The sequence below is a fragment of the Mirounga angustirostris genome, unplaced genomic scaffold (genome assembly GCF_029215605.1).
Source record: "Mirounga angustirostris isolate CCGP_5_RB_7025 unplaced genomic scaffold, mMirAng1.0.hap1 SCAF_3, whole genome shotgun sequence".
Lineage (NCBI taxonomy): Eukaryota > Metazoa > Chordata > Mammalia > Carnivora > Phocidae > Mirounga > Mirounga angustirostris.
The window spans coordinates 173,940,246-173,950,527 of NW_026991711.1; the positions used below are offsets into that span (position 1 = coordinate 173,940,246).

Consider the following 10,282-nt stretch of genomic DNA (forward strand, 5'->3'; position numbering starts at 1 on the left):
ACCTGACAGCATCACATTTGAAGATATCAAAAGATTACACTGGGCCTTCCCCCAATATATTATTTGAGAGTTTAGCCAAGTTTGCACATGGACACATAATTATAACTATGAAATAACTATTCCTATATCTGGCTAGTGTGACAAGTTTCTTTTGACATCAGTTAATAGGGAAGGCACATCCCAATTTTAGAAATCTGATAATACAGAGGAAAAAGGAACATTTTGGAATTCAAGAAAGTACAAATTAGGAAGAATTAATATGAGGTCTTGCTTATAAGTTATAGATATCAGTGCTTTCTTTTTTAAAGATTTTTTTTTTCATTTTTATTTATTCATGAGAGACAGAGACAGAGAGAGGCAGAGGGAGGAGCAGGCTCCCAAGGAGCAGGGAGCCGGATGCAGGGCTTGATCCCAGGACCCTGGGATCATGACCTGAGCCGAAGGCAGACGCTTAACCATCTGAGCCACCCAGGCGCCCGATATCAGTGCTTTCTAAATCAAAGATCATTCAAAGGATAAATGAAGAGATACTGTCAAGTATCACTTGGGAGAGAGTAGTCTTATGCAGATTATTCTCAAGTCTTAGTATCTTTCCAGTTCAAAATTTGTAAGAGGAAGATAGCAACAAATGACATATATTCCCAGGATGCCTGCCTGGCTCAGTTAGTAGAGCAGGTGACTCTTGATCTCAGGATCGTGAATTCAAGCCCCACGTTGGGCGTAGAGATACTTAAAAAAAAAAAAAAGACATATGTTCCATTTTAAATAACAAACATCTCGACTCCAAATGTTGCTTCCCCCTTTTAACTATTTAATTCAAGTGTTAGCTCTGTATTTTGTAGTAGATTATTAGAAAGAAGGGAAAACTAGAATTTATTTTTTATGCCACTTCCTGTTTTTTTTAGCAGATCTGTTTTTATCTGCTGATTTCCAAAAGGAAGATACAGACAATGGTTTCAGTTAGTATAACCAGAAATGCTGTCCCTGGAATCATTGGTTTTAATATGTTGTTATAAAACACCACAGGGTTGTAAACCTATAAAATTTTTTAGAACAAAATACTAGTGCCTGGCGATTCTATTATACCTTTACTTAAGTGATCTTACACATGCTTAAATTAGAAAAAAATGTATATGATCTTGCTATAATGATTTTTTTTGTACGTAAATTAAGCGAAAAATGTTGAAGGTTGTAGAAATACTACTTGTGACTCTAAATTTCTGTTTTAGATGGATCAGTCCTACAATCCAGATGAAAACGAAGTTCGAACTCTCTTTGGTCTTCGTTTAAGTCAGAAGAGAAATAATGGTGTCATTGACAGGTCATTATTTAGCAACGTTGTGACCAAGAATAAAGATGTAAGTTTGAAAATATCTGAACTGAATGCTAGTAATGCAGTAAGTCTGTTTTTAATATTTATAAGCTTATGTATTTATTAAGGCCCATATTTAAAACTGGTTGATCTGCAAATGTCTAGCTCATCTTTGAATTATCAAATAAGTTTAAGAGCTTACCAAAAGAATAAATGACCATATTAGAAGCTTCTGTGCATATGTACATACTCAGAGGTGTTTATCTTCAGTTATGCCTAAATGGGATCATGTCTTTCATAATTCTATAACTTGCCTTTTCTCCGTGCACTAAGCTACAAATATGTTTCTATATCAACAAATATAGATCTATATCTTCATCTGAAAGGCCACATGGCAATCCATGTATAGATGTACTCTGATAGATATTTTGTTTCCATTTTCAGTACTATGATCAGTGTTTCATGTGGTCAAGTTTTTGCTCTTGGGCTGTTTGTCATCTTTTAGGAAGGACATACTCATAGAATGATAGTGTGATTTTTTTTTTTTCACATATTTACATGTATTCTATCATTTAATATGCATAGCACTCTATGTGGGGACTGGGGGTGGGTGATTACTATCATCTCTATTGTAAAGATCACAAAATTGTGACATAAGTTACAGCTAAGAAATTTGCCCAAGGTTACATAATATGGAAATGGATGCACTAGTATTTCTTTTCTGAAATCTCTTAATTGGACCTTCAGTTTTGAAGGATTTTTTTGCTGGTTCCAACATTGGCTCTCCCCTCCCCCCCCAGTACTTAAGATGTGTAGCTTACATTGTTTTGTGTTCTTGTCTGCTGGTATGTCTGGTATTTTTTGGTTGAATGCTGAGCATTGAATGTGAAAAAAACGTAGAGATATTTTGAGTGTCTGGATGGTGTGTTTTTTCCTTCCAGAAAGATCTGACTTCTTTTGGCAGGCAGATTAGGTGGCAGTCAGATCATTTTTATCCCGGCAGGAATTAAGCTCTTTTGAATCTGGGCTTAAGTCTTTGTGAGCACTGGTCTGTTTATGGTTCACCCCTATTTTGCTGAAAGCACTAGTGTCTGCTGGTGTCACTAGGTGTACTCTGAACTCCATTTTTGCCACTTAGTCCTGTAACACTGCCAGGAGTTGTGCTCAGTTCCTTTACCATTTAGCTTATTGCCTTGCAAGTTGGAAAATGCTTTGAGGCGAAAAGCATAGATGGTCACACTCATTTCTCCTTACTTCCTTTATCTCTGGGATCTTTGCCTCTCAGTACTTGCTATTTTACTACTTTGGTGTTGAGCTTTTCTGTTTGTTCCTAGAAAAGGGTTGGTCTGTGAACGAGTCATTCCTTGTAACAGAAATAGAAAATGAGGAGGTGTATTTGTTTTCATCATCTTTAAGTAGAATTGCTGAAAATAAGCTTTAAAACCTTTATCGGAATAGTTCAATCTGTTAATAAGTGTATGGTAATGAAGACGTGATCTTTGTTGATTTAGTAGATATTCTTACATTTTTATTTTTGAAAATTAATGGTGCCCTGAAGTATAAAGGAACATGGTAGGCATCACGTGTAGAAATACCTTTAAATTCATTGCAGTCTACTCCTTTGGTCAAGGCTATAAGGTACTGGGATTTCCAGATGGAAGCCGTGTTTTGTACCAACGTTACTTACTGTATGTAAGCAGCTCACGGTAATATGAGCCCCCCCCCCCCCATTTTTAACACTTTATTAATCTGGCTGGTTAGTTTATCTTTTAAAATACTGAAACAGTATTGATCTAGATTACATGGTACCTGTGTTGATAGCTCTGCCTAACTATTGAAGCTCTTTTCTAAGTTTTCCTTGTAGGTTTATAGGTATTGGACTGACTGATAATTTAGCAGTATTTGATAGGTTTTGTGCCCCTGGCTGTGCTAACTTGGATGTTTTTTTACAAGGAGTGAGGTATGGTTTTAATTCATTTTTTATCTAAAATTTTCTCTACTTGTTTCATATGTATTTTTAATTAGAAATTTGGAAGCTCAAGCATGAGTGATGGTTTTATCTTTCTTTAGATTCCCCTTTTCCTTTAAAGCAGTGTTTTGTTAACATGTCAGCCTCAAAATCCTTTCAGGTGTAAGAACAGTGGGAGAAGTAGGAGTGTGTATTAAGCATTAGCGAACATGCTTGAATTATTTTCTCTTCCATTTCTCTTAAATAATGCTTTAATTTGTTTAAACTATTTGTGTCCCTCATTCCAACACCCACCCCATCCCCCCCTTGAAATGTCTCATATTTCTTGATCCTAACTCAGAATACCAGGGTTGCATTTCAAGGCAGACCTGCAGGAAAGCTGGTTTATGTGATTAATCTTTCTTAGAACTAAAAGAATAAAATGTATAGTTGGTATCTTAAACAGCAGATACAGATAAGAAAGGATATACTACATTAATACTATCTTAGAATAACAGATTCTTAAGAAATTCTAATAGTGTTTTTTGATTGAGCTTTCAATTTTGAGATCAAAATGAAAATTGCAGGTTCAACATGCACTGTTAAGAATTCCTGTGTACCCTTTGCCCCATTTCCCCTGGTGGTAATGTCTTGCAAAACTATAGTACATGATAATGATAGTGATGCAGTTAAGGCACAGAAAGAACATTTCCATGACCATGAGGATCCCTCGTGTTGCCCTCTTATAATGACACTCATTTCCCTCCTCCCTCCACCGCCTCCTTAACCTTGGGTAACATCTAATCTGTTCCCCCTTTTATAATTTTCATTCAGTGTACATTCGTGAATGGGTTTTTTGTGAATATAAGTTTTCATTTCTTTGTTATTAAGGCCCAGGAGTGTAATTGGTGGCTGCTGGGTGTATCGTGGTTGCATATTTAGTATTTTAAGCTGCCAAACTGTTTTCCAGAGAGCCTCTGCCATTTTACATTTTACACCAGCAACATATGAGTGATCCAGGTCTCTGCATTCTTACTAGCTTTTAGTGTTGTCTCTTTTCTTTAGTTAGGTATGTGGCAGTTATCTCATGATTTTAGTTAGCATTTTCTAGTGGCTAATGATGGGTGTTTTTTTGTATTTATTTGCCTTCTGTGTATCCTTTTTAGTGGTATGTCTCTTGATGTGTTTTGCCCATTTTCTAATTAGATTGCTTTTGTCACTGAGTTTTGAGAGGTCTTTACGTATTTTAGATACTGGTTCTTTTTCAGATACGTGGTTTGCAAATATTTTCCCCCAGTCTGTAGCTTGTCTTTTTATCCTCTTAATACAGGTTTTTTTTTGCAGAACAGAAGTTTTAATTTTGATGAGGTCTAATTTATCATCACAAGTATTTTTGAATAGTTTCTACTTAGAATTTCTAGACAGAGCAGAAAATGATCCTAATTTGTTTATTCCTGAACAGCCTTGGCTATATATGGGCATCACAGTTGTTTGTAATGTCTGTGAAAATTATTCTCAGTGTTTTTTCTGAACATAAATTTTATCATGTTTGCATATATGTTTCTTTGTTCTGTGGTTGAAAAAAGTTATTATTTGTCAGTTTGGGGTGGATATGGTATTTTGTAACTAGTGTGGTGTGTAAACAGGCTTCAGCCTGAGTCGCTGCAAATGGCATTAGTCTGAGTCTGTGATGCATTAGGCACTGCTGAGTTCCACAACAAATATGTTGAATGTTGATTGTTGTGTTCAGTAAAACTATAGTAGAGTTTCCTATGAACGGTTCATTTCATTTTGTCCTTTGAGAGATACAACTATATTATAGGTGTGTTAAAATAAGTAACATGTAAGATGCTTAAACGGAGTTATAAAAGTCTGATGCAGTTGACCATCCTGTATTTTTTCAGTTGCCAGAGTTTGCGCTCAGAGACCTCATTGTGGCCACCATTGCTGTGAAGTACACGCAGTCTAACTCCGTGTGCTATGCCAAGAATGGTCAGGTAACCAAACTCTCAGACCCACTTGGGGCAGACTGTTGTTTTACAAAATGATACTCATCCCTCAGGTCCTAGACTGCTTGGAAAGGAAAATCTGCCCACTCTTTCTCTTCTGGGTTTGTCAGTATTTACTCAGTAACGTAGGGGACTGTTAAAGCTAGTGATGATCACGAACTGTCTTTGGAACAACGTATTAAAATTGGTCATATTGCTTCTTGGCTCAGACTGAGTTGACACATTTGGATTAGTGGGACTCTAATAGCTGCTATAAAACTAGTTTATTCACTCCCCTCCTCCTGATTGGTGTGGTATTTCTAGTGAAGACAGTAAAGAATGTTACTGCCACCCATTATTCAGTGTTTTTGCAGCTTGTTGGGTATTTTCACATATATTTCTAAGGTTACTTTACCAAGAATCTATAGACTGCAAGTTAATGTGATCTTTTAAAATCTGGTTTACTGAGACATAATTTATATACAATAAAATTCACTCTTTTTAAGTTTCAAGTTTTGAAGTTTTCCCAAATTATGTATAAATTTCCCAAATTTCCCAAAACACATGTCCCAGGTTATGTGACCACTACCACAATCAAGATATTGAACGTTTGTTGCTGACGTTAATTAAGCAAGGTATTTAACTTGTTTTCTAGTGCGCTGAGCCATAGAATGCAGGACCAAGCTAGCTCATCACTGGGGCCTCTTCTAACTCTGGACTAACCTGGTTCTGGTTTTACCATAGCTTCAGCAGCATTGGGAGCCCTTTTCACAGTGTCTTGAACTCCTCTTAGCATTTGTTAAATTATTTGGCCCATAAGTCGGGGAGAGAAAGTGTGGATATTAATTAGCATGTGACCTGGAAGACTCTGAAATTCGGAATTTTAGTTGATTGTCAATTGTTTTTTGTTTGTTTTAAAGATTTTATTTATTTATTTGACTGAGAGAGACAGCGAGAGAGGGACACAAGCAGGGGCAGAGGGAGAGGGAGAAAGGAGGCTTCCCACTGAGCAGGGATCAATGCGGGGCTTGATCCCAGAACCCTGGGATCGTGACCTGAGCCGAAAGCAGACGTTTAACCAACTGAGCCACCCAGGTGCCCCTGATTGTCAATTGTTTAAAAGATTGCATGTCTCTAATAATGAAAACTTAGGAGATTGTGGCTACTGGTCTCCTTTGACTCGGGTTCTAAGAAGTTCCAGTAAAACTACTTCACTACTGATGTCCAGGAGTTCTAGAAACTTCCAGAGTATTAGTAGCGATACTTCAAATGTCACTGAAGAGGTAAAATGTATAAATAGTAGTTACAAACTTTTACCCTTACCTTTTAATGACTTAAAATTATATTTTGGCCTGATACTTTTTCCACAAAATTGATAGATTTTAGGGAATATGCACAAAAGATCTGTTAAGAAAAATATGTTGTTGGAAGAGATACTCCTCTTACTGTTCATGTTCTTCAGGTTATTGGCATTGGAGCGGGACAGCAGTCTCGAATACACTGCACACGTCTTGCAGGAGATAAAGCAAACTATTGGTGGCTTAGACATCATCCACAGGTGCTTTCAATGAAGTTTAAAACTGGAGTGAAGAGAGCAGAAATCTCCAATGCCATTGATCAGTATGTTACTGGAACCATTGGCGAGGTAAAAGTCTTGTCATTGGGTTTCTGGGTAGAGTATACTGGTATGCTCACCTTTTTCTGTAACAGACTACCTTCATCACTGCTGAGAGAAAATGGTATTTTTCTTGAAATTTTACATTGTCTAAAATTGTAATTCTAAACTTAACAATTCTTCATTGTCTTGCCTTTAACTTTGTTCACAGTTCTTCATCCCTTTCAGACCCCACAGACCTTCCCTGTCTTTTTAAATTATAACCATTGGTTTAGTTTTATATGTTTATACTTCCCCTGTTGATTTTGAGCTTTTGATGGCAGGGGCTCTTTTGTCACATATCTTGATGTTTCTGTCACAGTGCCAAGCATGATGCTTGCTACATGATAGGTGTGTATTCAACACGAAATAAAAATTATCTGATACGTAATCAGGGTCTTCTCCCCCCACATTTTCTACCAGTGCCTTTAACAACTGTATATTTTTGTTACATTTTGTGTTCTTTAATGTCTTCAGTTTTAAAGAAGGTATATGAGAGCAGTAAAATTACAACTATCTAGTAGCCTACCAAAAATATAGAATTTAGCCCCATTTTTGGACATAGAAAGTGCTTAATCCTATATGGAAAACAAAAGAGAGAAGTCTGGTAATCAGACTCTCGATGGTCTTCTGAGGGGATGAGTTGACCAAACTACCTTGTCTACAAATTCAGGGACAGGAATCCATGACATAATAAATGTCATTGAAGAATATGCCTTATAACCATAAAGTACTTAACATAAAAGCTTTTCTTTTTTTACTTTAATATTTGTATTTCCCTGTTTAATATTACCTAGCAAAATCCTGCTCATAGTTCTGGAAGAAGCTTTATATGTATGTGAACAAGAGTTAAAAGTACATTGTTTAAGCCAAAAAATCATCCAAAATGGAAGCACCTTTTTTAAAATATGAATACCATGAATCATATCTTGATTCGTCTGTTAAGATTGACTATAGACTTGGGCGCCTGAGTGGCTGTTGGTTAAGCGACTGCCTTCGGCTCAGGTCATAATCCCGGAGTCCTGGGATCGAGTCCCACATGGGGCTTCTGGCTCAGCGGGGAGCCTGCTTCTCCCTCTGACCCTCTCCCCTCTCATGCTGTTTCTCTCTGGCTCATTCTCTAATAAACAAATAAATAAAATCTTAAAAAAAAAAAAAAATAAAAGACTGACTACAGACTTGAGGCTGTATAAATATAGTTCTAGAACATCCATCATAATCTGTTTGCTTGCTTTGACACAGGGATATAAAGTAGATCTCACTTAGGCAGAGATTAAAAAACAAAATATATTTAAAATAAACTGATTTACAAAGTAAATGGTATAATCTTTATTTGGTACATCTAGAACATCCATCATCTGTTTGCTTGCTTTGACACAGGGATATAAAGTAGATCTCACTTAGGCAGAGATTAAAAAACAAAATATATTTAAAATAAACTGATTTACAAAGTAAATGGTATAATCTTTATTTGGTACACTTTAGAATTACTTTTCTTAATGAAATGTTAAAAGCATCCAAAAAAAAAAAAGATTCTAGAGATGTATGTAAACTGGAATGAGCCACTGTAATTAAATCCTGGGGGAAATGCCCAAGTGCTTTCTGGCATTCTGATTTGCATCAGAAAGTACTAAAGATCATGCCCAAAATTTTACTCTCCTTTCTCCACCCTCTACTCTTAGGATGAAGATTTGATAAAGTGGAAGGCGTTGTTTGAGGAAGTGCCTGATTTACTAACTGAAGAAGAGAAGAAGAAATGGGTTGACAAACTTAGTGAAGTTTCTGTCAGCTCTGATGCCTTTTTTCCTTTCAGGGATAATGTAGACAGAGCTAAAAGGGTAAGTATGGAATTGATGTTCATTTGCATAGAATTGATTATTATGTAAAAACTATTTCAGGGATGCCTGGGTGGCTCAGTTGGTTAAGCTTCTGCCTTCAGATCCCAGGACCCTGGGATCCAGCCCCACATCAGGCTCCCTGCTTAGCTAGTGGGGGGTGGGGGATGATCTGCTTCTCCCTCTCCCTCTGCTTGTGTGTGTTTTCTCTCTCTCTCTCGGACAAATAAATCTTTTTTAAAAAAACTATTTCAGAAATCCTGCTTCTGTTTAAATTCTGTGAATTCTACATCCAGGTTACAGCAGTATGATATGTCAGTAATATTTAATTATTTTACTTTTCCGTTTGATGTATGAATAACCCAAATCCTATTATTTTCCTGTTTTGACTGTGAGTGAATCACTCTGCACTGTAAATCATTATTAGCTTATGCTTTCTAGAGGGGAATTTTGATTTTGGCATGTCTTAACCTAAAATTGTGTTTTGAAAGTCAATGTCTCTTCTTCCCTCAGAGTGGTGTGGCCTATATTGCTGCTCCTTCTGGTTCTGCTGCTGACAAAGTTGTGATTGAGGCTTGCGATGAACTGGGAATAATCCTTGCTCATACGAATCTTCGGCTCTTTCATCACTGATTTCATTGCACAGTATTTTATGGTTTGCTTATGTGTAGGTGAAAAATCACATGTGACATTTTGACTTTTTTAAAAAATAAAACATTCAGTCTTAGTCATCTTGGATCCATAGCTTTTGGTTGTATTTAATTTCTTAAAGTTATAGGCTGTCTAGCATACAAACATTACCCACAAATATTTGTGTGTAAGAAATACAGGAACATCCCTGCCTCCTGGAGCGCAGCTCATCCCACAACATTGCCTGTGTGAAACATCTAAAAATCAGCAAGTAAGCCAGGGAAACTGAGCAGACCCTGGAGTTAGATAGCATAAGCATCCTGCAGTCTCCCTGGTTTTCTCCTAGGGGATTCCACTCATGCAGCTTTGCTTTTAGTCAGAGTTCTAAAAAGCTTGGTTGTCTCCTTTCTAAGCAAAAGTTTGAGATTTGTTTGAATTTTAGTGTGATGTATGGGTCAAGTTTCACTTTCTTTCCATACATTTATCTAGGTGTTTCACCATCATTTGAAAAAACTGTTGGATTGCCTGTTTGCTCAGTTAACCATTATTTGCAGTGGGTCTATTTCTGGACTCTGTTCTGTTCCATAGTTATGTTTGTCCTAATGCCAGTACCATGCTGTCTTGAAAATTGTAGCTTTATAGTAAAATTTTGAAATCAGATCATGGGAGTCCTTCATCTTTGTCCTTTTTAAAAGTTGTTTTGGCTATTCCAGGGCTTCGGCATTTCCATATAAACTTTAGAACTAACTAGTCTCTTTCTACAAAAAAATTTGTTGGGATGTTGATTGGAATTGCATTGAATCCATAGATCAATTTGTGGAGATTTGTCATATCTCCTTTCCCTTTGAAGGTTGATCCTGTCTGGTTTCCACCATCTTTTGGTTGCTCTCCAATGGTTTCAAGTAGATTTTGTAA

General features: G+C 36.7%; 1 protein-coding gene across 3 annotated transcripts in view; it reads left to right on the forward strand.

Moving 5' to 3' along the window:
• Positions 1-9,475, forward strand: part of ATIC (5-aminoimidazole-4-carboxamide ribonucleotide formyltransferase/IMP cyclohydrolase) — a 34,307-nt gene extending 24,832 nt beyond the window's left edge. For 2 of the 3 annotated variants that reach the window (XM_045868062.3, XM_064587013.1), the window contains 5 exons: positions 1,230-1,358; positions 5,165-5,257; positions 6,711-6,893; positions 8,585-8,740; positions 9,251-9,475. In XM_045868062.3, the coding sequence (XP_045724018.1) occupies positions 1,230-1,358; positions 5,165-5,257; positions 6,711-6,893; positions 8,585-8,740; positions 9,251-9,370 (681 nt within the window). In that variant the 3' untranslated portion in view covers positions 9,371-9,475. The remainder of the gene's footprint in view (positions 1-1,229; positions 1,359-5,164; positions 5,258-6,710; positions 6,894-8,584; positions 8,741-9,250) is intronic. The other variant, XM_064587015.1, reaches the window with a different exon arrangement.
• The last annotated feature ends 807 nt before the right edge of the window (positions 9,476-10,282 follow it).